This window comes from Heterodontus francisci, chromosome 13, assembly GCF_036365525.1.
Source record: "Heterodontus francisci isolate sHetFra1 chromosome 13, sHetFra1.hap1, whole genome shotgun sequence".
NCBI lineage: Eukaryota > Metazoa > Chordata > Chondrichthyes > Heterodontiformes > Heterodontidae > Heterodontus > Heterodontus francisci.
In genome coordinates, this window is record NC_090383.1 from 75,598,309 (window position 1) to 75,623,306 (window position 24,998).

The following is a 24,998-nucleotide window of genomic DNA, read 5'->3' on the forward strand; positions in this document are numbered from 1 at the left end:
AACTAGGGCATTTGTTTAAACTAGGAGCTGGAAAATTTTAAAATTCAATCTGGGCAAGTATAACAAAGTGAATTAATAGTACGAGTATTAGCACTGAGCAGATTTAGAAGCATTAATTAAAATTAATAGTACTTTGTATCAGTGTTTACTAATCAAGAGGATGTTGACAAAATATCAGTCGAAGCGGAGATGGTAGAAAATTGATGGGCAGTATGTACTGAAAAGCCTAGCTATGCACAGATTGGACAAGTTGCCTCGTCCAGATGGCTTGTGTTCCAGGTAGTTAAATTTTCCAATCTTCCCTATATACGGGGGAGGTACTAGAGGATTGGAGAGTGGAAAATGTGATGCTCTTATTCAAGGAAGGGAGTAAGGACAGTCCCAGTAACTACAAGCCAGTGAGTTTAACATCAGTGGTGGGTAAGGTTTTTGAAACAATAATCTGGGGGAAAAAAAAAATCAACAGGCACTTGGAGAGGTTTGAGTTAATTAAGGAGAGCCAGCAGGGATTTGTAAAAGGCAGTTCATACTTGACTGATCTAATTGAAATTTTTGATCAAGTAACAGAGGAGGTTGCTAAACTGAATGCAATGGATGTTCTCCTTTATGGATTTTAAGAAAGCATTTGACAAAATACTACATGAAAGGCTGGTTTAAAAAAAATGCTCATGGATAGGATCCAACCAAATTCATGGTCAAATTTTACAAATTTCAGTCATGGCATTTTAAGAATAGTGAATTTCACATATTTAAATTGTAAATTTCATGGTGTCGCAACAAACCATGAAAATTATCTAATTAAAACAAAAAAGACAAAGGAGGTTTCTGGTTTCAAATGGCATTTATTGTATACTGAAAAACTATTGTAAAAAGCTGACTATAAACAGGTCATATTCTTTAGTCACTGAAGTCGGTCACTGAAGGTGAGCATGGAGTAATCTGCAACTGTCTTCTTTCTTCATTCCCAGTCTCTGTCCTTTTAACACCTGTCTGTGTTTAGACATAACTCTTGCCACATCCACAGAGTTTGTTGGATTTGTCACTGTGCCATGCTAGTCTTGCAAGGTGGGGGATTCTGTATTCCACAGAGTTCATCTCCTCAACGTGTAGCATAAACCTTCTGAAGATAGCCCTGTTGTAGTTTATTTTCACTTGGTAAGCAACTGTAAGACTCTTCAAAAGGAGGTCTCACTTCCCTTTAAGGTCCTGACCCCATCCTGAGTATCAATTGCACAAAACAAACTTTGGATACAATTTCCACTTTATGTGGAAACACCATTCTTAACCCACCAAGCAGTGGTATATACTTACAACATTAGTTGCTTAGCAGGCGCCCGTACAGAAGCTCGTTCCCGGGTGGACAGATCTGCTGAACGATTTCTTCTGCACGGCTTCATGTGACTGACCAAGTCACGCTTCCCAGCTACAGCAACAATGTCCTTGTGAGCTGTGGCTTTATACCCCTTTCTGACCCTGGTGCGTCGACATATAAGGTAATGTCTCGAATTGGGTCATCTGATTGGGTTTCAGTGCCTTATCAATCCCATTCTGGCTATGCAGGACCACCCGCATGTCCTGCTCTCAGCAGGGGGAGTCTTAGGTGCATACCCACAATGGATGTGATATCTGTATCTTGACAAGGCAAGAAGGAAACCATTCACACATATTCCAAGAGGCCAATGTCCATGAGAGTAGTTGTAGACAGACTATCTGATGTTGTAATAGCCCAGGACTAGCACATTAATGGCATGTCCTGACTTGTCTGCCTGTGTGTATGTGTAGGTCCTCGTTCAGTTACACTGACTTTAATTTTAAAAATTCCAATATGAATCCCAACTCTGATATCTGCAGTCAGAATTCTTCTCCCTTCATCCTGATGTCCTCTGCCTCCATGCTATTACCCCACCTGACGAGCCCCACAAGCTGGTCCATACCACAACTGGTTACATTTTACTTATAAACAGCAATGCAAGATATTTAAAAATGCCTTACAACATAACAAAAATACAAGAGATATCCAAATACCTTACAAAACCACCATTTTCACATTATGTTGAATGAATACCCGCAGCTATGGTTGATCAAGTTTTTCCAATGGTATGTTGGTGCTTGTAAAAGCATCCACAAGTTCCATTGTAACCAACTGACTATTTATGAGCTCTCTGACCTCTGAAAAAGAGAGGAAATCTTTTTTTTTTTTGCGTGCTCATTTACCAGCAGTGCGAGGTTGGATGCTCTCTTTCTGCTGCCCTGGCTTTTGGACTGTAAGTGGCGCTGAACCGTGGCCTGCTGTGTGTGATCCAATGAAACATTGTAGCTTGTGCAAAGCAGTCTTCCACCATTGGCATGCAGAATTTGACTTCCAAATTCTTTCACTCGATGTGCTGCAGTGATGGTTATGGCTGTGTTTCACACTTGTCTTCTAACAACTATGACTGCTATGCTCAAAACTGCACTGGGAACACTCTCTCATCTACCGACCAGTGAGTTCAGCCTTGTGTCAATCAGTAAAATATGCGAAGTTTGCAAAATGGCCGATTTTAAGGAGGACCCGAGATTTCATGGTCATAGAGTCATAAAGTTATACAGCATAGAAACAGGCCCTTCGGTCCACCGTGCCGGCGCCAGCCATGACCATTTTTCATGGCCGTGAATGGAATAGGAGAGTCAGTGTCGGCTTGGATAAAAAAATTGGCTTTAAAATAGTAAACAAAGTTTTTTTTTCCCCCAGGCCAGCATTTGTTGCCCATCCCTAATTACCCTTGAACTGATTGGCATGCTAGGCCATTTCAGAGGACATTTAAGAGTCAACCACATTGGTGTGGATCTGGGGTCACATGTAGGTTAGACCAGGTGAGGACGGCAGATTTCCTTCCCTGAAGGGCATTAGTGAACCAGATGGGTTTTTAAAACGATCAACAATGGTTTCATGGTCGCCATTAGACTAGCTTTTAATTCCAGATCTAGTCTAATGGCGACCATGATTACTAGTCCAGTGACACTACCACTATGCCACGGCCTCCCCAGCAGTAGATGTTTTTTCAGACAGGAGAATGGTAGCCAGTGGTGTTCCTGAAGGGTCAGTGCTAGGACCACTGCTTTTTTTGATGTATATAAATGACTTGGATATTGGAATACAGAATAACATTTCAACATTTGCTGATGAAATTTGGAGGTGTGGCAAATGATGCCAATTGACTGCAACAGGACATAGGCTGGCAGAATGGCATTTAAGTGAGAGAAATATGAAGTGATGCAATTTGGCAGAAATGATAGGGAGAAGCAATGTAGACTAAATACACAGTTCTAAAGAGTATGTAGGGACAGTGGGACCTGGGTTCATCTGCATAGATCTTTGAAGGTAGCAAGACATATTGAGAGAATGGTTAGCAAAGCATATGGGATCTTAGGCTTCAGAAACAGAGGTGTTATGGTCAAGTGACAGGGGTCGAAGGGCTTCCCTCTTTTCCCTCTTCTTTGAGCACAACAGGTTTAATTCTTTCTTAAAGTCTATGTACTGGGCAATTCAGTAGGTGTTTGATTACTTACTTTCTAAGTTCATAACAAAAAAAGAGCTTAACTTTATTGTACCTAAACCGAACTGATAAACAACGCACCAAGTTTCACCCTCCCTCACCCTCCCAGTTTACACACACACAAATAGGTTACAGAGTGGGGAAGGGTAGATTGGTTGAGTTAGTCCATAGAATACAGTCTGTGAAGTTCGGTGATTTAGCTGAATTCAATGGTCCTGAGGTTTTTAGTTTGAAGAGTAGATGACTGCTTCAGTGGGTCTCTTGAACACAGTGATGTGGATGATTTCCTCCTGTGCAGTTTCTGATTGTAGCCAGAGTATGCAGAATTGGTCAGTCAATAGGCTGAATTTGAAGCTTGCAAGCTGGAATGAAGAGATAATGAGAAAGAGCGACCCCCACTTGGGTCTGCACGTGTCAGAGTCCAGATGCTTTTTGCTGCAGCAAAGAAACATAAGCTTAAAACCACAGATGGGGAGGGGCTTGTCACATGACAGTCACTCAGTGATTCAGGCATAGTAGCAGTATTTCTTCTTGCTAAATGAAAAAGAACAAGCAGTTCCTGTAAACCTCCTGGGTCTTGGTTCTCGCTGGGATGAGCTGACATTTCATCTCCCTCCTCACAGGCCTTGCAATGTAGGATACAGTGTTGCAATTTAGGTGGCCATCTTAAGCTGCTAGCAAAATTATCTTTTATCTGTTCTTTTAAAATTTCTTTTTTTTAAATATATAAATTCAGATCTCCAGTCAGTGGATTAAAATTAATCATTCAACAAAGCAAGTTGACATGACAAAGGTATTGAGTACAAAAACAGGAAATTGGATGGGCACTGAGTGAAATAAATTTGCAGGGCTGCAGGGATAGAGGTGGGGGAATGGGACTGACTGGATTGCTGTACAAAAAGCCAGCATGGACTCGATGGGCCGGAAGGCCTCCTTCTGTGCCATAATGACTCTGACTTTATGGACTGGATTTTATTCTGGCAGCGGTAGTCCCGGCAATGGGCCAGAAAGCGGGCGGGCTTGTGGGGGAGGAGGACGGTGGTGGGGGGGGGGCGGGGTTGACCCTTCTTCAGTCATTTGTCGGACCCTCAGCTGCATTCAACAGCAGGCAGCCCTGCCGTCAGGGCTGCTATCCCCTTTAAGGATGGCAGCCTGCCTCCAAGAGCTGTTGGCCAATCAGGGGGCTGGTAGCTCCTCAGTCCCAGCAGCGCCACTGCGTGTAATGATGGATGCTGACCACCACAATGTGAGTGGGGTCGGGGCTTGCTGGGGCCAATCGGGCAGGTGACTGGGATGGGGGAGGGGGCTGGAGTGGTGTTGGTGAGGGCAGGGGGGCTTGCGCTATGGGGCGGGCATTGCTGCTGAGGGCCCCTCCGTGGGCCACAGAGTGGCCGAGTAGAAGGGCCCACCCCCAAGGCTTCTAGGTTTCACCTGATGGCATCTCCACTTGGCGGTGAGGCCCTTACACTCAGACTTTGGCTAAATGCCAGTGGAGGTGAGAGGCAATCCTCAAATGGCCCTTAATGTGCCACTTAAGTGGCTTAATTGGACTTCCCACCATCTGCAGCTAAAATGGCATTGGGGCAGGATAACATTAGGCACACCACCCCACACCATTTTGTCTGCTCCCTGCCTCTCAGCCTGTCCCCAAAGTCCCCTTTAAAATTCCACCATATGATTTTATGACCCTGATCTTCTAACTCCACTGATTTTTGAAGTTCATTTAATGTCTTTGCATTTTCACACTTCATACTTGACCTTCTGAGCAGGCTGCTCCATTTTCTATTGACCACAGCTCCTTAATCAGCTGACTTCCTGGAAGCCTCTATATCCTAAGGTGCTACTCTGCCCAGCTTCTGTTTTAAATGTTTAAACTGCCAATATTTACAAAGCCGTATCTCCTAGTGTTGTGAATACAGTCTCAACGTCTAAATTTTCCTATTTAAAATTGCGTATGTTGTGCTCGTGAGCTACACCTATATTGAATGTAATACCAGCTAATTACTGTGCTACATCAATAATTGCTGAACCAGCCAGCACTCTGAGGATAACAATCTTGTAATTTTAAACGTGCTAAGTTTGAAGTGGCAAACCTCCGTTTGAACAGCATTTTTAATGCTTCCTGTCTGGGCACCATATTAGGAGATAGAATATTTGGCAAAAAACTCAGTTTAGGTGGCTGCCACTTCAAACCTAGCTACCACTCCTTTAGCTGGTGAAAAGGCAGATGAACAGATGAGATAGTCCTATGTTAAATGGCCCCCAACACTGAGTATCTGAACCTGCATCACTGGCTGTGTACAGCTTAAAATATCTTTTCCTAAACAAAAACACTTTTTTTATGTTGTGTTTTAACAATTAATTGTTTGAGATATCACATGAACTGTGGCAGAATCAATATTTTTGTGCCACTGAATTTGATTGGGCTTACTGCAGAACTTAGCCTTGAGGTACTGCCAAATTCTGGAGGCTTTAATTACAAGTTAAATTTTGTATTGAATGATTTTCTCTCGAATGGCTGGTCAATATGCAAGAAAGCAGCTTCAAACTTTGAGCAACAGATACTTGTTCTGTTCAAAACAAATTAACTTTTATTGAGTAATATCAATCCCATATTGCTTCCAACTTCTGTCAAAACCTTGTCTGTTTGACTTGCAGGCACATCAGTAAGTGTATAAGTTAAATTAGTTAATTCCCTAATTTAGCCTGAATTTATCAACCCAACAGAGAAAAGTTTGGTGTTCACAAAAGCATACCTGTTCTTCAATGGGATGGAGCCACACACAGCAAGTGATCACAATAACCTGCTGTGCACAAAATTCCATTGAAAATAAGTTTTCCAGTTTGTGACCAAACTGCATCCTTATTGAGGTTTATGAAAAAGTACTACATAAACCATTGGCTATAAAATTTTATGCTGTGACATACAACATACTCTGAATTTCCCCTCTCTTATTTCAAGAAAGCAGTAACTCATTTAGACTAACACTGCCAAAAAGATACTCAGAGGAATGAACGAAGATGATTGATGAAGGAAGAGCAGTGGATGTTGTCTACATGGACTTCAGTAAAGCCTTTGACAAGGTCCCTCATGGCAGACTGGTACAAAAGGTGAAGTCACGCGGGATCAGAGGTGAGCTAGCAAGATGGATACAGAACTGGCTTGGTCATAGAAGACAGAGGGTAGCAGTGGAAGGGTGCTTTTCTGAATGGAAGGCTGTGACTAGTGGTGTTATTTATTTTTTAAATTTTTTTATTTAGAGATACAGCACTGAAACTGGCCCTTCAGCCCACCGAGTCTGTGCCGACCAACAACCACCCATTTATACTAACCCTACAGTAATCCCATATTCCCTATCACCTCCCTACACTAGGGGCAATTTACAATGGCCAATTTACCTATCACCTGCAAGTCTTTTGGATGTGGGAGGAAACCGGAGCACCCGGCGAAAACCCATGCAGACACAGGGAGAACTTGCAAACTCCGCACAGGCAGTACCCAGAATCGAACCCGGGTCCCTGGAGCTGTGAGGCTGCGGTGCTAACCACTGCACCACTGTGTTCTGCAGGGATCTGTGCTGGGACCTTTGCTGTTTGTAGTATATATAAATGATTTGGAGGAAAATGGTCTGATTAGTAAGTTTGCGGACGACACAAAGGTTGATGGAGTTGCGGATAGTGATGAGGATTCAGGGGATACAGCAGGATATAGAATGGTTGGAGACTTGGGCGGAGAAATGGCAGATGGAGTTTAATCCGGACAAATGTGAAATAATGCATTTTGGAAGGTCTAGTACAGGTGGGAAGTATACAATAAATGGCAGAACCCTTAGGAGTATTGACAGGCAGAGAGATCTGAGCGTACAGGTCCACAGATCACTGAAAGTGGCAACGCAGGTGGATAAGGTAGTCAAGAAGGCATACAGCACGGGGCATAGAGTATAAAAATTGGCAAGTCATGCTGCAGCTGTACAGAACCTTAGTTAGGCCACACTTGGAATATTGCGTGCAATTCTGGTCGCCACACTACCAGAAGGATGTGGAGGCTTTGGAGAGGGTAGAGAAGAGGTTTACCAGGATGTTGCCTGGTCTGGAGGGTATTAGCTATGAGGAGAGGTTGGATAAATTCGGATTGTTTTCACTGGAACGACGGAGGTGGAGGGGTGACATGATGGAGGTTTACAAAGTTATGAGCGGCATGGACAGAGTGGATAGTCAGAAGCTGTTTCCCAGGGTGGAAGAGTCAGTTACTAAGGAACATAGGTTTAAGGTGTGAGGGGATGTGTGAGGCAAGTTTTTTTTACACAAAGGGTGGTGAGTGCCTTGAACTTGCTGCCGGGGGAGGTGGTGGAAGCAGGTATGATAGCGACGTTTGAGGCATCTTGACAAATACATGAATAGGATGAGAATAGAGGGATACGGACCCCAGAAGTACAGAAGGTTTTAGTTTAGACAGGCATCAAGACTGGCTTGGGCTTGGAGGGCTGAATGGCCTGTTCCTGTGCTGTACTGTTCTTTGTTATACGAACAGGCATTTATGTGATGTCACACAGCATCATTTCAGTACCAATGTGTATGAGAGCAATGCCTCAAACTAGTTCTTAAAGCATATGGATAAACATGCAAATACGCGCATTTTAACATTTTTCCAGATGTTCCTTTGTAAATTTGTCCCAACTGTCCGATTCTGAATCAAGATTTTTCAGAGCATACTATTAAAAAGATCCTGAAACATGATACTGGCCAATTGGGTCAGCCTAATGTGGTACTGGTGCGTACATATATTTTATATACCTATGTCTTTGCTTCTTTGTATTTCCATTGGGAATGCTAATATTGAAACATCAACACAAATAAAAAGTGAAAAAGATGGAAATACTCAGCAGTATAATAAAAGCAAAATACTGCGGATGCTGGAAATCTGAAATAAAAACAAGAAATGCTGGAACCACTCAGCAGGTCTGGCAGCATCTGTCGAAAGAGAAGCAGAGTTTACGTTTCGGGTCAGTGACCCTTCTTCGGAAATACTCAGCAGGTCAGGCTAAAGCCTGGTTCGGGTATAAAATTAAAATGTGACCTGGCCCGTGTCCTTTTTTCTTAAATACCCGACCCGAAAATAACAAACATATTATTGAAATATATAAAAATCGTAGTTTAAAACGAAAACAATACAATACAAAACAGTCCAGTCCAGCTTGACCCGACCCGAGCCCGAATGCTGGATGCAGAATACAGACCCGTCTCGACCCGAACCAGATACATGTAGTTTAGGCTTTAGGTTAGGCAGCAACTGTGGAGAGAGAGACAGATAACGTTTCAGGTTGATGACCTTTCATCATTGAAATGTCAACACTTTTTGCATTTTCTTGTAATTACGTATCACACCACTGGGTGGTACTAATGGGAATTCCAATGTTAAATGCCAACCTGGACATATTGCTATTGTCTGTCCTGCCTCTAGATGGTGCCATATCATCTTTACATCACAAAAAAATTCAAATGATATCTTTCACAATAACATGATTAAGTTTACCCCTTACTTGCCTTTGACTCCTTTTAATATCTTTGCTAAAGCCTTTTGGTATAACCTGTCTCAAAAGCCTCCTCCTTTCTTTCAGAAACAGTTCACCACTAATTACTGTTCAGCTTTTACCACCAGCTTGCCACCAGTAACCTTTCCTTCATCCTTTTGTTTAATCCACTAACATTTATACCTACATCTATTACAATATTTCTCAAACTTTTTGGTGAAGGACTCCTTTTCAAATGAATTAGTAATCATGGATAAATAAAAGCAAAATACTGCAGATGCTGGAAATCTGAAATAAAAAGAAATGCTGGAAATGCTCAGCAGGTCTGGCAGCATCTGTGGCAAGAGAAGCAGAGTTAATGTTTCAGGTCAGTGACCCTTCTTCAGAACTGGCAGACGCTAGAAATATAATAGGTTTTAAGCAAATAAAGCGGGGTGGGGCAAGAGATAACCAAAGAGGTGTCGATAGGACAAAATCACTGAGAATAACTGACCAGTAGGTCATGGAGCAAAGGCAAATGGTATGTTAATGGTGTGGTGAAAGACAAAGCGTTAGTGCAGAGAGGGTGTTAATTGACAGAAGAATAGAACAACCTGGCCCAAAGCACAAACATGACAAAAAAGCAGTGGTTAGGCACATGGTAAAAAAAATGATGAAACAAAATGAAATAAAATAAATAAAAAATTAAACATAGTTGAAAATAAAAAGGGGGGCCTGTCATGCTTTGAAGTTATTGAACGCAATGTTCAGTCTGGCAGGCTGTAGCGTGCGTAGTAATCATGGACCCCACCTCATCTAAATTAGAAATACAAAACTCAATATGAAAGTGCTGCATGTAAAGAGTGTTCTGATATTGCTATTAAATAAGCAGGCACTGGAGGTATCAGTATTGCCTCCAGGGTACCAGTGCAGCCTTCGGTCATCTGAGGAAAAGTGTTTGATGACAAAGACCTCAAATCTGGCACCAAGCTCGTGTTCTACAGGGTCGCAGTGTTACCTGCCCTCCTGTATGCATCGGAAACATGGACTGTACAGCAGACATGCTCCAGTGATGGCTCTGTAACTAGCATAGCTAAAAGACCTGTCATTTCCTCAGACTAACTATGAGCAAGGTCATGGTGATTCATTTCTATATTGAGTTTCCATTTTGTGTATGTAAGAAGTTTTGCATATATAGCTCAAACTTCTTGTGAGTCACACTTCCTTCTCAATACTTTCCTCATCCCATTTTGTTAATACCCATATTGTTGAATAGTCTATTCTTCAACTCCACAGTTCCCTTACTTGTGAACCTGAATAGAATCCTTACCTGTGCACCCTAAGTTGAGACGGGCATTTTTCTAACTCTAAAATAAAAGCAAAATACTGCGGATGCTGGAAATCTGAAATAAAAACAAGAAATGCTGGAACCACTCAGCAGGTCTGGCAGCATCTGTGAAAAGAGAAGCGGAGTTAACGTTTCAGGTCAGTGACCCTTCGGTTCCGAAGAAGGGTCACTGACCCGAAACGTTAACTCTGCTTCTCTTTTCACAGATGCTGCCAGACCTGCTGAGTGGTTCCAGCATTTCTTGTTTTTATTTTTCTAACTCTTCCTGTTTCCTCATAAACACGATCTCCTGAAGCAGTGGTGTAAAATTGGACCGTTGCAATGAATGAGCTACATTTTTGAAGTGCAATCACTAATATATGGGTAAATACAACAGTTAGTTTACACACAGGCCCACAACAGTAAACAAGATGAAAAACTAGTTTCTCTTTTTTGGTGGTGGCGGTTGGAAAAAGATTGTTAACCAGGACACCAGCAGGTTCTTAATTTTCTAGAAACTATTGCCCTGAAATATTTTTATGCCTGCTAGAGCAGGCAATTAAGCCTTCAGTATAACGTCTCATCCAAAAGATGACTCCTCTAACTAAGCACCATTTTCTCAGTGCTGCTTGAAGTCTGCGCCTGGATTATGTGCTCAAATCTTGGCCTGAATTTTATTGGCGCGCCGCACTCTGAATTCGGCGGTGTGTCCGCATTCAGCGGCCGCTGCTGAGCCCCCACGATATTACGTATGGAGGCTCATTAGCATAATTGCGACGCGCTGCCGCCCCCCCCCCCCCCCCCCAATATTACGTGGGGAGAAGTGGGACATCCGGCACAGTGAGGATCCTTTTGACAGCTGTGTAGCAAGTGCTGGGGCCCTATTTAAAGCGCCCCAGCACCTGCTTCCTGACAGCTGCTAAAGAAATACTTACTTTACTGTTGAAGAGTGGGGCTACTGTCACTCTGGCCACAAAGCAGTAAGTGCTGGAGAAACTCAGCAGGTCAGGCAGCAACTACGGAGAGAGAAGCAGAGTTAACTTTCAGGTCTGTGACCAAGTACACAGTATCATTAAAATGCAAATACACAACAGAAATAAAACCACAATTGAAGAATATTTACATACCATGGACCTTTATACTATGGCTGCAGACTAATATGCATTTGGAAAATGTATTCATTTCTCTGCTAACTGTTATGTGAAAAGACATGTAACTGCAATTAAACGATCTTTGTAAAAAAAAAACAGGAAAATATGTTCACATTCTAGCTGCTTTGCCGACTAAAAATAATACACCAATAATTATGATTTGCTGCTGCAGAAGCAAAGTGTTCGTGAATATTTGCCAATGTGTAATAGATGAAAAACCATGACGACAGCACAGATTCCCTCACTAGTCCTGCATTGGTTTTCAAACATGTGCACAACAAACCTTGCAGCCAGAAGTTAACTCTAGGGTGGCCCCCCCCTCCTCTCTTCCAGAATGCAGAGCTGAGACCCCTGTAATCGCCCCTCCTCTCTTCCAGAATGCAGAGCTGAGACCTCTGTATATCTGGACTTACCTTCACTGTCCAGTGCTCCTGCTTCTGCTGTCCCGTCTGGATTTCTGTTCGTGAACGGGATGGTACATGACGGCCACCCGTTCTACATAAAATGTGGAAATGGGGATCGAGAGGTGGCGGGATGCATAATCTGTAGAGTTAAGTAGTGTTTTACATGTTCTAATTGGGGTGCTGCCACCGAGGGGGAGACCGCACCGAGGTCCCCCCGCTGCCAGTAATATGCGACGGGCCCTTCTCAATGTCGCTGTTGGAGGCGGGCCTCTCCCCGCAGAATTTTACCGGCCCCTGCACCGTGACTCGAGGTGTCGAGGGGCTGGTAAAATTCAGCCCCTTGTATGGAAGAAGAGAAAATGGTGCAAAAGGACCTAGTTCTAACAGTCGCTCCTCAATTTCAGTTTTGATCAGCCAGTCTCTCAATAATCTCTGCTCTCAATGTGGGAGTTTTCACTTAGACTTGTGAACTGTGTTTCCTTTGCCAATAATTTTCTCCTGTGATTTGGGATACAATGTATACCGAATGAAAAGATGTCGTCTTAATTTCAGCCTTTGTGATGGAGTATGACACAACAACAATTTATATTTATATAGCGTCTTTACATAAAACGTTCCTAGGCACTTTACAAGAGCATTAGAAAACAGAGTATGACGCCGAGCCACTAAAGGAGATATTAGGTCAGATGACCAAATGCTTGGTCAAAGAGTTAGGTCTTGAGTGTCTTAAAGGAGGAAAATGAGGCGGAGAGGTGCAGCGAGGGAATTCCAGAGCTTGGGGCCTAGGCAACTGAAGGCATTGGAACCAATGGTGGAGGAATTAAAATCAGGGATGCTCAAGAGGTAAAAATTAGAGGAGCGCAGATATCTTGGAGGGTTTTGGGGCTGGAGGAAATTATAGAGATCTGGAGGGTGAGACCATGGAGGGATTTGAAAACAACGATGAGAATTTTAAAATAAAGACATTGCTTGACTGGAAGCCAAAGTAGGGCAGCGAGCACAGGGGTGATGGGGGATGGGACTTGGTACAAGTTCAGACATGGGCAGCAGAGTTTTGGATGACCTCAAGTTTACAGAGAGTAGAATATGGGAGACCATCCAGGAGTCTGTTGGAATAATCAAGTCTAGAGGTAACTAAGGCATGAATGGGGATTTCAGCAGCAGATGAGCTGAGACGGATGATGAACATCCAAGTTGGATGATGAACGATGTTACTGAGGTGGAAATAGGCTGTCTTAGTGATGGCACAAATATGAGGTCAGAAGTTCAACTTGGGGTCAAATGTGGCACCCAGTTTGCAAACAAACTGGCTTAATCTCAGACTGTTGCCAGGGAGAGGGATGGAGTGGGTAATTAAGAAATGGAGTTTGGAGTGGGGACCAAAAACAATGGCTTCAGTCTTCCCAATATTTGGAGGAAATTTCTACTCATCCACAACTGGATGTCAGATAAGCAGTCTGATAACAGTGGTGCAGTTGAGAGAAATGCTGGTGAGGTAGAGCTGACTGTTGTCAGCGTACATGTGAAAACTAACGCTGTGCTTTCAGATGATGCCAAGGGGCAACATGTAGATGAGAAATAGGAGGGGGCCAAGGATAGATTCTTGGGGGACACCAGAGGTAATAGTGCAGGAGCAGGAAGAGAAGCCATTGCAAGTGATTCTCTGGCTACTTAGATAAGAATGGAACCAGGTGAGAGCAGTCCCATTCAGCTGGACCACAGTGGAGAGGCATTGGAGGAGGAGGGCATGGTCAACCGTATCAAATACTGTAGACAAGTCGAGAAGGACAAGGAGAGAAACTTTATTATTAGCATTTCTGACTTTGTACTGATATCTTTCAATTCCAGCAGAACTGGAATGGAATCTCTGCCCTAATATTTCCAGGAACTATTATTTCCTTTTAAACAAGGATCTCATATTGACCAGAGTAGTAAAACTCCACCTCAGTTATGTATGTTTGATTTGTGTTCCACACCCTATAAATTTATCTCTCTTTGGCCTCCTTGTCTCGAGAGACAATGGGTAAGCGCCTGGAGGTGGTCAGTGGTTTGTGAAGCAGCGCCTGGAGTGGCTATAAAGGCCAATTCTAGAGTGACAGACTCTTCCACAGGTGCTGCAGATAAAATTGGTTGTCGGGGCTGTTACACAGTTGGCTCTCTCCTTGCTCTTCTGTCTTTTTTCCTGCCAACTGCTAAGTCTCTTCGACTCGCCACACTTTAGCCCCGCCTTTATGGTTGCCCGCCAGCTCTGGCGATCGCTGGCAACTCACTCCCACGACTAGTGATCAATGTCACAGGACTTCATGTCGCATTTGCAGACGTCTTTAAAGCGGAGACAAGGACGGCCGGTGGGTCTGATACCAGTGACGTGTTTGCTGTACAATGTGTCCTTGGGGATCCTGCCATCTTCTATGCGGCTCACATGGCCAAGCCACCTCAGGCGCCGCTGGCTTAGTAGGGTGTATATGCTGGGGATGTTGGCCGCCTCGAGGACTTCAGTGTTGGAGATACTGTCCTGCCACCTGATGCCAAGGATTCTCCAGAGGCAGCGAAGATGGAATGAATTGAGACGTCGCTCTTGGCTGACGTACGTTGTCCAGGCCTCGCTGTCGTAGGGCAAGGTACTGAGGACACAGGCTTGACACACTTGGACTTTTGTGTTCTGTGTCAGTGCGCCATTTTCACACACTCTCTTGGCCAGTCTGGACATAGCAGAGGAAGCCTTCGCCATGCGCTTGTTGAATTCTGCATCGAGAGACAGGCTACTGGTGATAGTTGAGCCTAGCTAGGTGAACTCTTGAACCATTTCCAGAGTGTGGTTGCCGATATTTATGAATGGGGCATTTCTGACATCCTGTCCCATGATGTTCGTTTTCTTGAGGCTGATGGTTAGGCCAAATTCAGTGCAGGCAGCCGCAATCCTGTCGATGAGTCTCTGCAGACACTCTTCAGTGTGAGATGTTAATGCAGCATCGTCAGCAAAGAGGAGTTCCCTGATGAGGACTTTCCGAACTTTGGTCTTCGCTCTTAGATGGGCAAGGTTGAACAACCTGCCACCTGATCTTGTGTGGAGGAAAATTCCTTCTTCTGAAGACTTGAACGCATGTGAGAGCAGCAGGGAGAAGAAGATCCCAAACAGTGTAGGTGCGAGAACACATCCCTGTTTCACGCCACTCAGGATAGGAAAGGGGTCTGATGAGGCACCGCTATGCTGAATTGTGCCTTTCATATTGTCATGGAATGAGGTGATGATACTTAGTTGCTTTGGTGGACATCCGATCTTTTCTAGTAGTCTGAAGAGACCACGTCTGCTGACGAGGTCAAAGGCTTTGGTGAGATCAATGAAAGCAACGTAGAGGGGCATCTGTTGTTTACGGCATTTCTCCTGTAGCTGTCGAAGGGAGAACAGCATGTCAATGGTGGATCTCTCTGTTCGAAAGCAAATTTATAGTCCATGCAATACAGCTTTTACATTCTTTTACATTTATCTATGTTTCCTTCCCCTTTCCATTGTTTTACAGATTGGTCTCACTGAAGATGAACTGAAGTCTCTTGATGATGTATTCAACGATTTGTACAAGACTAAGTATCCTATTGTTGGCTACACAGCACGCCAAATTCTTAATGAAGACGGCAGCCCCAACAAAGATTTTAAACCTGAAGATCAGCCCCACTTTAGCATTAACGATGAGTTTTGACCTCTTCTGGATTAAAATGTGTGTTTGATGTTTCTGTATTGGAAATATAGTATTGATAGTTTATACACTACTTTGCACAATGTTTTTTTATACTGTAAGAGAATAAGAACAGTTTTCCTGTGAACGTCCACATTTGAGAAGTGACTTTTAACAGAATGTTTTACCTACAAAGCTAAGTACAGTGGCTTTTAAACTTTGATATTGAATACAAGTGTATTCTTTGGCCTCCTTATCTCGAGAGACAATGGATACGTGCATGGAAGTGGTCAGTGGTTTGTGAAGCAGCGCCTGGAGTGGCTATAAAGGCCAATTCTAGAGTGACAGGCTCTTCCACAGGTGCTGCAGAGAAATTTGTTTGTCGGGGCTGTTGCATAGTTGGCTCTCCCCTTGCGCCTGTCTTTTTTCCTGCCAACTACTAAGTCTCTTCGACTCGCCACATTTTAGCCCCGTCTTTATGGCTGCCCGCCATATTGAATACAAGTGTATAGTGAGTATATAATTAGGGATCGACTATACCTTTTCAAAACTAGGAAGGAAATTCATATCAATAATTCCCATTATATTTAAAATCAAATTTTTTCTCATTACATTTAATAAAATGTATTTGTTTTGCAATTAAGTTGTGTTTTTTTTAATTACCTGTTTTCTGGAGATCATTCAACGTGTCTGTGGGCTTGCATAATCATTAGTACCGTATAATCGCACACCTGAAACTTCCATTTTTTTTCTTTGCGTCTCTTTCCAGCACCCCAACCCCTCAAGGACTGCCTGTTGCTGGGGTTGCAGTCCCACATCCCCACCCCACTCCCCAAATAAGGAATGACTTGATGGATACGGTCCCACAGCTACTGATGGCCACTTGTCCAAAGTACCTGGGGCTATGTTTTATGTGTGCACCTAGATGGGGTGTATTGTCCAGCTGTATTGCTTGCTATTGGGTGTGGCATGGTGTTATTTATGTATTACCATTTTTTAAAATTCTTTTGGAAATCTGATTTCCAGTAGTAAGTGCTCAACTTAATACAGAAGGTGGAGAAGATGGGTGAAGTGATTTTCAAAAATGTTTGTTGTGATTAATTCACCTTTCATAGAAGTCATAGAAAGATACAGCACTGAAACAGGCCCTTCAGCCCACCGAGTCTGTGCCGACCAACAACCACCCATTTATGCTAGTCCTACATTAATCCCATATTCCTTACCACATCCCCACCATTCTCCTACCTACACTAGGGGCAATTTACAATGGCCAATTTACCTATCAACCTGCAAGTCTTTGGCTGTGGGAGGAAACCAGAGCACCCGGAGGAAACCCACACGGTCACAGGGAGAACTTGCAGACTCCACACAGGCAGTACCCAGAACTGAACCCGGGTTACTGGAGCTGTGAGGCTGTGGTGCTAACCACTGTGCCACCCAACTGATTTCTTTTTTTGTGCATTGTCTTGCTCAATTTTCTGTTTTTATTAGTTTTCTAGTCACTTACCTCACATTTTATTTTATTTCATTTATATTCTCTACTTTTCCAATTCAGATTTGTTTTTATGAATAAAATATTTGTGTGCCGCAAAAATGTTCTATGCAAATAAGAGTGATGTCCAAAGTTTGATTTACACAGGCATTTGTGATATGCAGGCGTTCTGATCACCAAAAAAGTCAGTGGTATTCACATGCTTTTTTCAGTCCTGTTCCTTTGACAGCTACAGCTGACAGTTTCTCAGCACCAGATTTTTTTTTCCCTTCTGTATATGCAATCAGCTATTGACAAAACCTGAGATTTTTTTCATCCTGTAAAATCCTTCACCAGGCTTGTAAATCTGTGAGTGCCATATGTACCTTTTATATTTTCATGCTCTTCCCTTGGAGAATAGTGTGAACTAGTGGAAGGATTTGCATGTTGATTATAAATTTTAACAGGCCATGCTCTGAACACTCCTTCCATGGCCATAACCTTCTTTATACCAGCCAATAGAGTGGTTAATTCTATACGGTGGGTGGGCGGTGGTTTATGGGCTCCTTTGAAGTGTGGGTGGGGAGTTACAGGGTCACCCCACACCCACCAGACATCAGCATCCTGTTGGCTGCCAATCCAGAATTAAGAGATGCAACAAAATGTTTTCACCCAAAGGGTGGTTGGAATCTGGAACGCACTGCCTGAAGAGGTGGTAGAGGCAGGAACACTCACTACATTTAAGGAGTACTTAGATGAGCACTTGAAACGCCAGAGCATACAAGGCTACGGGCCAAGTGCTGGAAAATGGGACTAAAATAGTTAGGTGCTTGATGGCCGGCACAGACACGATGGGCCAAAGGGCCTGTTTATGTGCTGTATAACTCTATGACTCTATAACATGGGTCTCGGCTGGCCAGGACTGTCTGGAGCAGCATCTCTGAGTCAAAGGCAGGAACGCTGTCGCGAAGTCAAAACCTTGTTCCACCCAAACTTTTATCATGAATAAAGACATTCCCATATAATCTGTCTGCAGCCTAGAGAATGGGCCACACGTCATACATTTGATTTCCAGATTACATTACGCACTGTTAACGAAATCTTGGGACCATGAAGGTAGAAAGCAAATGCCATATTGGCTAATTACTAGACTTATGAAGAGTGTACTTTAGTTTTTTGGTGTTTATTAATCTTTGTGAGCATAACTAGTGTGTGTCAATCGCAGCTTCTGCTAGCTTACTTGTGCCAGTTATGAGCTGAAGAAACATCTGTATCTGCCAGAATTTCCAGGTTTCAGTAGTATCTAAGCATTCCAATATTTAAAAGATTTTTTAATTTAAAGAAATGGAGTTCTCATGCTACTTTTACAACAAAATAACATTGTGCATATCAGTTCATAATGTGAAACTCTTTGCAGCTAGGTTTGACCTTTAAAGAACACCCCTTCCCTCCCAAAAAAATGGAAAAATTAGAAAGACTGGCCCTTGAAAGGAGAGACCCATCCTGCTTAAAATTCTCTTGAATGCCAATTGGGAGAAGGATAATCAGGAGCTCCAGAGACTTAATGGGTGGCTGCCTTATTTGCATAATAGGCACTTGATGAACATTACATTCAATTCAAGCGCAGGCTCTGAGCAATGCATCTAGAAATTTACAGCAAGGAAGGAGGCCATTTGGCCCATCATGTCCACACTGACTTACAAGGAGCCATCCAGTCTAATCCCACTTTCCAGCTCTTGGTCTGTAGCCTTGTAGGTTTTGCCTTTTCAAGTGCATAGTCAAGTACTTTTTAAATGTCATGAGGGTTTTAGCCTCTACCATCCTTTCCAGCAATGAGTTCCAGATCCCCACCATCCTCTGGATGAACAAAACTCCCCTTGAATCCCCTGTAACCCTCCTACCCTAAATATGTGCCCTCCCCCCACCTCAGTTATGAACCCCTCAACCAAAGGCAATAGGGCCTTCCTATCCACTCTGTCTAGACCCCTCATAATTTTATACACCTCAGTTAGGTCTCCCCTCAGTCTGCTCTGTTCCAAAGAAAACAACCCTAGCCAGCCCATCTTTCCTCATAACTAAAATTCTCTAGTCCAGACAACATCCTCATAAATCTCCTCTGTACCCTGTCTAGTGTAATTGCATCTTTTCTATAGTGTGGTGACCAGAACTGCATGCAGTACTCCAGCTGTGGTATAATTAGGGTTTTATACAGTTCCAGCATAACCTCCCTGCACTTATAATCTTTGCCTCGGCTAATGAAAGCAAATATCCCATATGCGTTCTTGACCATCTTATCTACCCATTCAGCAACTTTCAGGGATCTGTGGACATGCTCTCCAAGGTCCCATTGTTCCTCTACGCTTCTCAGCAGCCTACCATTTATTGTGTATTCCCTTGCCTTGTTAGCCTTCCCCAAATGCATTATCTCATAATTCTCAGGTTTGAATTCTATTTACAACTGTTCCGCCCACCTGATTAGTCCATTGATATCTTCCTGTGTTAGCAACCACATGGCCAATTTTTGTATCATCTGCAAACTTCTCAATCGTACCTCCTACATTCAAGTCTAAATCATTGATATATACAACAAAAAGCAAGAGACCTGGTACTGAACCCTGCGGAACCTCACTGGAAACAGCCTTCCAGTCATAAAAACACCCATTGACCATTACCTTTTGCTTCCTGCCTCTGAACTAACTTTGGATGCAACTTGCCACTTTGTCTTGGGTCCTATGGGCTTTTACTTTTGTGACCAGTCTGCCATTTGAAACCTTATCAAAAGCCTTGCTAAAATCCATATAGATTACATCAAAAGCACAACCTTCATCGATCCTTCTTGTTACCTCCTCAAGAAATTCAATCATGTTAGTCGGACACGAGCTTTCCTTAACAAATCCCTCCTGACTATCTTTGATTAATCCGTGTCTTTCTAAATAAAGATTTATCCTGTTCTTCAGAATTTTTCCCAATAATTTTCCCACCACCGAGGTTAGGCTGACTGGCCTGTAATTACGTGGTCTATCCCTTTCTCCCTTTTTCAACAATGGTACAATGTTAGCAGTCCTTCAGTACTCTGGTACCATTCCTGCAGCCAGCGGGGATTGGAAAATGGTCAGAGCCTCCGCTATTTCTTCTCATTAATAATGCCTTAGGCCCACATTACAAATACATTTGAAAGGAGAAAGGAACTTGCTTTTACACAACATCTTATGACATTTTCCTGCGGTCCCAACACATTTTACGGCCGTTTGAAATGCAGTTATTTTTGTTAGGGTGGAAAATGTGGCAGTAATTGCACAAAGTCAAACCCCACAAATATCAATTGGGATGAATAAACAGTTAATATTTTTGGTAGTTTTGTTTGTTGGGAAGGAGGAATGTTTACCGGGTCATTAAGAGAGCTCTTTACAGTAGTGCCAGAAGACATTTTACACTAACTGCATTGGCCTTTCTTTAATGTCTCATCCAAAGTATGCTTACTCCAACATTGCAATGCTCCATCACTACTACACTGCAATTGGAAGTGTTAATTCTGTACTAATGATTTTCTTCTCCCTGCTGCTTTCACATGCGTTCAAGTCCTCTGAAGAAGGAATTTTCCTCCACACAAGATCAGGGGGCAGGTTGTTCAACCTTGCCCGTCTAAGAGCGAAGTCCAAAGTATGGAAAGTCCTCATCAGGGAACTCCTCTTTGCTGACGATGCTGCTTTAACATCTCACACTGAAGAGTGTCTGCAGAGTCTCATCGACAGGTTTGCAGCTGCCTGCAATGAATTTGGCCTAACCATCAGCCTCAAGAAAACGAACATCATGGGGCAGGACGTCAGTAATGCTCCATCCATCAATATTGGCGACCACGCTCTGGAAGTGGTTCAAGAGTTCACCTACCTAGGCTCAACTATCACCAGTAACCTGTCTCTAGATGCAGAAATCAACAAGCGCATGGGTAAGGCTTCCGCTGCTATGTCCAGACTGGCCAAGAGAGTGTGGGAAAATGGTGCACTGACACGGAACACAACAGTCCGAGTGTATCAGGCCTGTGTCCTCAGTACCTTGCTCTATGGCATCGAGGCCTGGACAACGTATGCCAGCCAAGAGCGACGTCTCAATTCATTCCATCTTCGCTGCCTCCGGAGAATACTTGGCATCAGGTGGCAGGATCATATCTCCAACACAGATGTCCTCGAGGCGGCCAACATCCCCAGCTTGTACACTCTACTGAGTCAGCGGCGCTTGAGATGGCTTGGCCATGTGAGCCGCATGGAAGATGGCAGGATCCCCAAAGACGCATTGTACAGCGAGCTCGCCACTGGAATCAGACCCACCGGCCGTCCACGTCTCCGCTTTAAAGATGTCTGCAAACGCAACATGAAATCCTGTGACATTGATCACAAGTCGTGGGAGTCAGTTGCCAGCGTTCGCCAGAGCTGGCGGGCAGCCATAAAGACGGGGCTAAAATGTGGCGAGTCGAAGAGACTTCGTAGTTGGCTGGAAAAAAGACAGAGGCGCAAGGGGAGAGCCAACTGTGCAACAGCCCCGACAAACAAATTTCTCTGCAGCACCTGTGGAAGAGCCTGTCACTCTAGAATTGGCCTTTATAGCCACTCCAGGCGCTGCTTCACAAACCACTGACCACCTCCAGGCGCGTATCTATTGTCTCTCAAGATAAGGAGGCCCAAAAGAAAGAATGTTGCTTGAAACATTGTTACATTTGAAAATGAACTAACTAATGTAAACAATTTTTATAAGTCTGTTTACTTAGGTGGCAAAGGGATACATGAAGCTGATCGAAATAAAATTGGCGCTTTGATTCCTTTTTGGTGTCACATTCACACAAGGAGCAATTATGAAATATAAAATGAACTGAGGAATTGAACTCCAAAATAGACACTTTTGCTGCAAGACAAAATGGAGTAAGAGGTTGGTTATCTCATCTGTCCTGCAAATACACTTGGTAACTGCTGGGATTCTGAACTAGACGTCATGTCTGGTCAAGTGTTGGAGAAAACATTAGAAATGCTAATGGCCCATTCCATGTTAATGGCTAACTTTTTCAATCAGTTGGACTAACAATGACTTTGCAGATGAGTCTCCAGACTCGAACTCAGGATAATAGGTAGTGAAGAAACACCACTATATCAAGATGGCATAGAGATGAGCAACACCCAAATCCATTGTCTAACAATGGTCACGCCATTATGAAAACACAATGGGCTGAATTTTATAAGCCTGCTACCGAAATCGGTGGCGGATGAATAAGAATGGCGGCCGGCCTGTGTGGGCCGCATGCCAAAGAGCCGCCACAATTCCAAGTGCGGCGGCTCATTTAAATAGCCGAGATGGGCCGTGGGTTCCCCCCCCCCCACCGATCACGGGGAGGGGCGGCATGTTCGTCCCTAGCAATGGCGTCAGCTGCCTGGGCGCAGGCGCTGCCGCCATGTTTAAAGGGCTGTGAGCCCCACCTGCATATTTAAAGAAACATTTAATGAAATTCAATAAATACATCTCTTTTGCCCCTCCCCCACACCCCCAACAACAATTAAATTAATTATTTGCCCTTCCCCCCCCAAAATAAAAACTTACTTTTACCATCTGACCTACCCAACCCCCTCAACTGCACAATCTTTAAACTACAACCCACCATCCCCTACACCCATGACATTAATTTGACCCCGTTTCCCCCCACCCCCACCTGTCGCACTGAGAAACTTGCCTCCTCCCCCCTCCCCATCAGTGTTGCGCCTCGTTTCCCCAGTAGGGGATCCCAAGGTGTGAGAGTGCCGGCCGCTGGGCTGAAGATCACAGCAGGACTTGGGGTGGCAATGGAAGTTTATTCAAATTAATTATTTTAATTGATTTAAATATTCAAATTATGGTCCCGTCGCCGAGTAGTGGGGGGCCGCCATGAGGCCTCGCCACCACTGGTAATATCGGGCTGGGCCCTGTCAGCATTGAGGCCCGTGGCGGGCCTCATCCGGGGCAATCTTCAGGCCTCTCCCCGCCTCCTCCCCCCACCCCACGGATCCCGATGTCGAGGGCACCTTAAAATCTAGCCCAATACGGGAGAAAGCTTGGTTACCTGACAGAAACCAACACTCTGATAAAGAGGTGAACCAGAAAGCCAGAAGCCAGGAAGCTGAGAGAGATCTAGTTCAGCAAAGAAAAAGATCCTGCCTGAATACCATTTTAAAAATTACCAAGACAGAAACAAAAGGTGACCTTTGAAAACTCCCTACCTGAGAGATTGTAACAGGATTTTTTGGCCATCAGAGTGTGGCTGAGATTTAACCAAAGAAGTCTGCAGCAAAGCAGCCTTCCACCTGAAACTTTTCATGTTTGACTTTAGTGAACCAAGGAGAGAATCTGCACTATATAAATTTTCCTCACGGGAAAAAAAACAAGGTTTCACAATGAATTATTTTGAGAAATACCAGACCTAAATGCATGCTATCTTTTAATCTCTATTCTTGTGTGTGCGTGTGTGAACGGGTGAAGTTGGGAATATTTTCAGGTATTGTTTAATAAACATTTTTGTTTAAACCTTTGGAAAAACCTGTTCTTTGTCTGTTTATTGACTATTAAAATGCTCAAGGGTTAAAACACAGTTCTAATAAAACACTAAAATAAAAGCAAAATACTGCAGATGCTGGAAATTTGAAATAAAAACAAGAAATAGTTTCCTCAGTTTGCTTACCCATTTTTTTTTTCTTGCGGCTGTTCAATTTTCAGTCCGTTAACACCCTATCTGTACTAATGCTTTGTCTTTCAACACACCGTTAACATATTGTTTGCCTATGCTCCACGACCTTCTGGTCAGCTATTCTGTGACCTTGTCCTATTTACACCTTCTCCTTTGTTATCTCTTGCCCCACTCCCGCTTTACTTGCTTATAACCTTTTACATTTCTAACATTTGCCAGTTCTGAAGAAGGGTCACTGACCTGAAACGTTAACTCTGCTTCTCTCTCCACAGATGCTGCCAGACCTGCTGAGTATTTTCAACATTTCTTGTTTTTATTTCTAATAAAAACACACTGACTTCAGTCAGTTGAGAGGTGAGGAGGGACACCACCCCTATCTTTGCTAACCTGTCTGTAACATTGGTCACTAAAATACTTCTGATTCAAGAGAAATAAATTACACAAGTAAATTACAAATGAAATGGTCTCTCAGCACCTTTGGCTCTCAAAGCTGATGGAGGGTTCTATTGGAGTTAGTAAATGTATGCAGACAGGGGCTGAATCCCAGATGGTGTATAATGATCAGGATTCACCAGGCATCTGATCAAAGGTGGGACAGGGCCATGTTGCTGAGTTTTGGAAAGTTTATTATTTCAAATGGACATTAAATTTGACTCACTAAATGAATTTGACATCCTTTTGCTGCAATAAATAGGGCAGCTTGATGAGCTGAGATGTACACCTGATTGGCAAATAACCAAATCTAGGATCAATTTTACATCCACAACAAAATATGGGATGTTCGATGCTGGATTTGTAAAACCTAACAGCATAAATTAAAGGGACTAAACATTTTGGAATCAAAACTGATGTCTAATCATTGGGCAGAAGTTTAACATGGAAGAACGTGTGGGTTTGGATGCAGTGGGGGTTAAAACCGGACACCTTGTTAACACGTTAAGAAGCAGGCTCCAACCTGTCAAATTCCACATTTGATTGGAGAGCAATAGGCTGCATGCACGCAATCCCCGTCGGGAGAAGCAGGTGTCAATTTCCAAATGCTAATGGCTCAATTGGAAAGATATTGACACACTGTTTTCACTAAGGCCAGGTTCATGGGCTTCCCTAAGCTCACCAGTGAAAGCCAGGTGAGTACACATCAGCAGTTGAGGGGCTGAAGCAATCTCAGGCAAAGATGCCAATAAATACTCAGGATTGCTTTCTTACCTGCTATTAGGAAAAGCAT

At 43.5% G+C, this 24,998-nt stretch overlaps 1 protein-coding gene across 1 annotated transcript in view; it reads left to right on the forward strand.

Moving 5' to 3' along the window:
- The window catches only part of nenf (neudesin neurotrophic factor), a 34,062-nt gene extending 15,964 nt beyond the window's left edge, over positions 1 to 18,098 (forward strand). Inside the window, exon 4 of the mRNA XM_068044988.1 lies at positions 15,450 to 18,098. Within this exon, the coding sequence (XP_067901089.1) occupies positions 15,450 to 15,626 (177 nt within the window). The 3' untranslated portion in view covers positions 15,627 to 18,098. The remainder of the gene's footprint in view (positions 1 to 15,449) is intronic.
- The last annotated feature ends 6,900 nt before the right edge of the window (positions 18,099 to 24,998 follow it).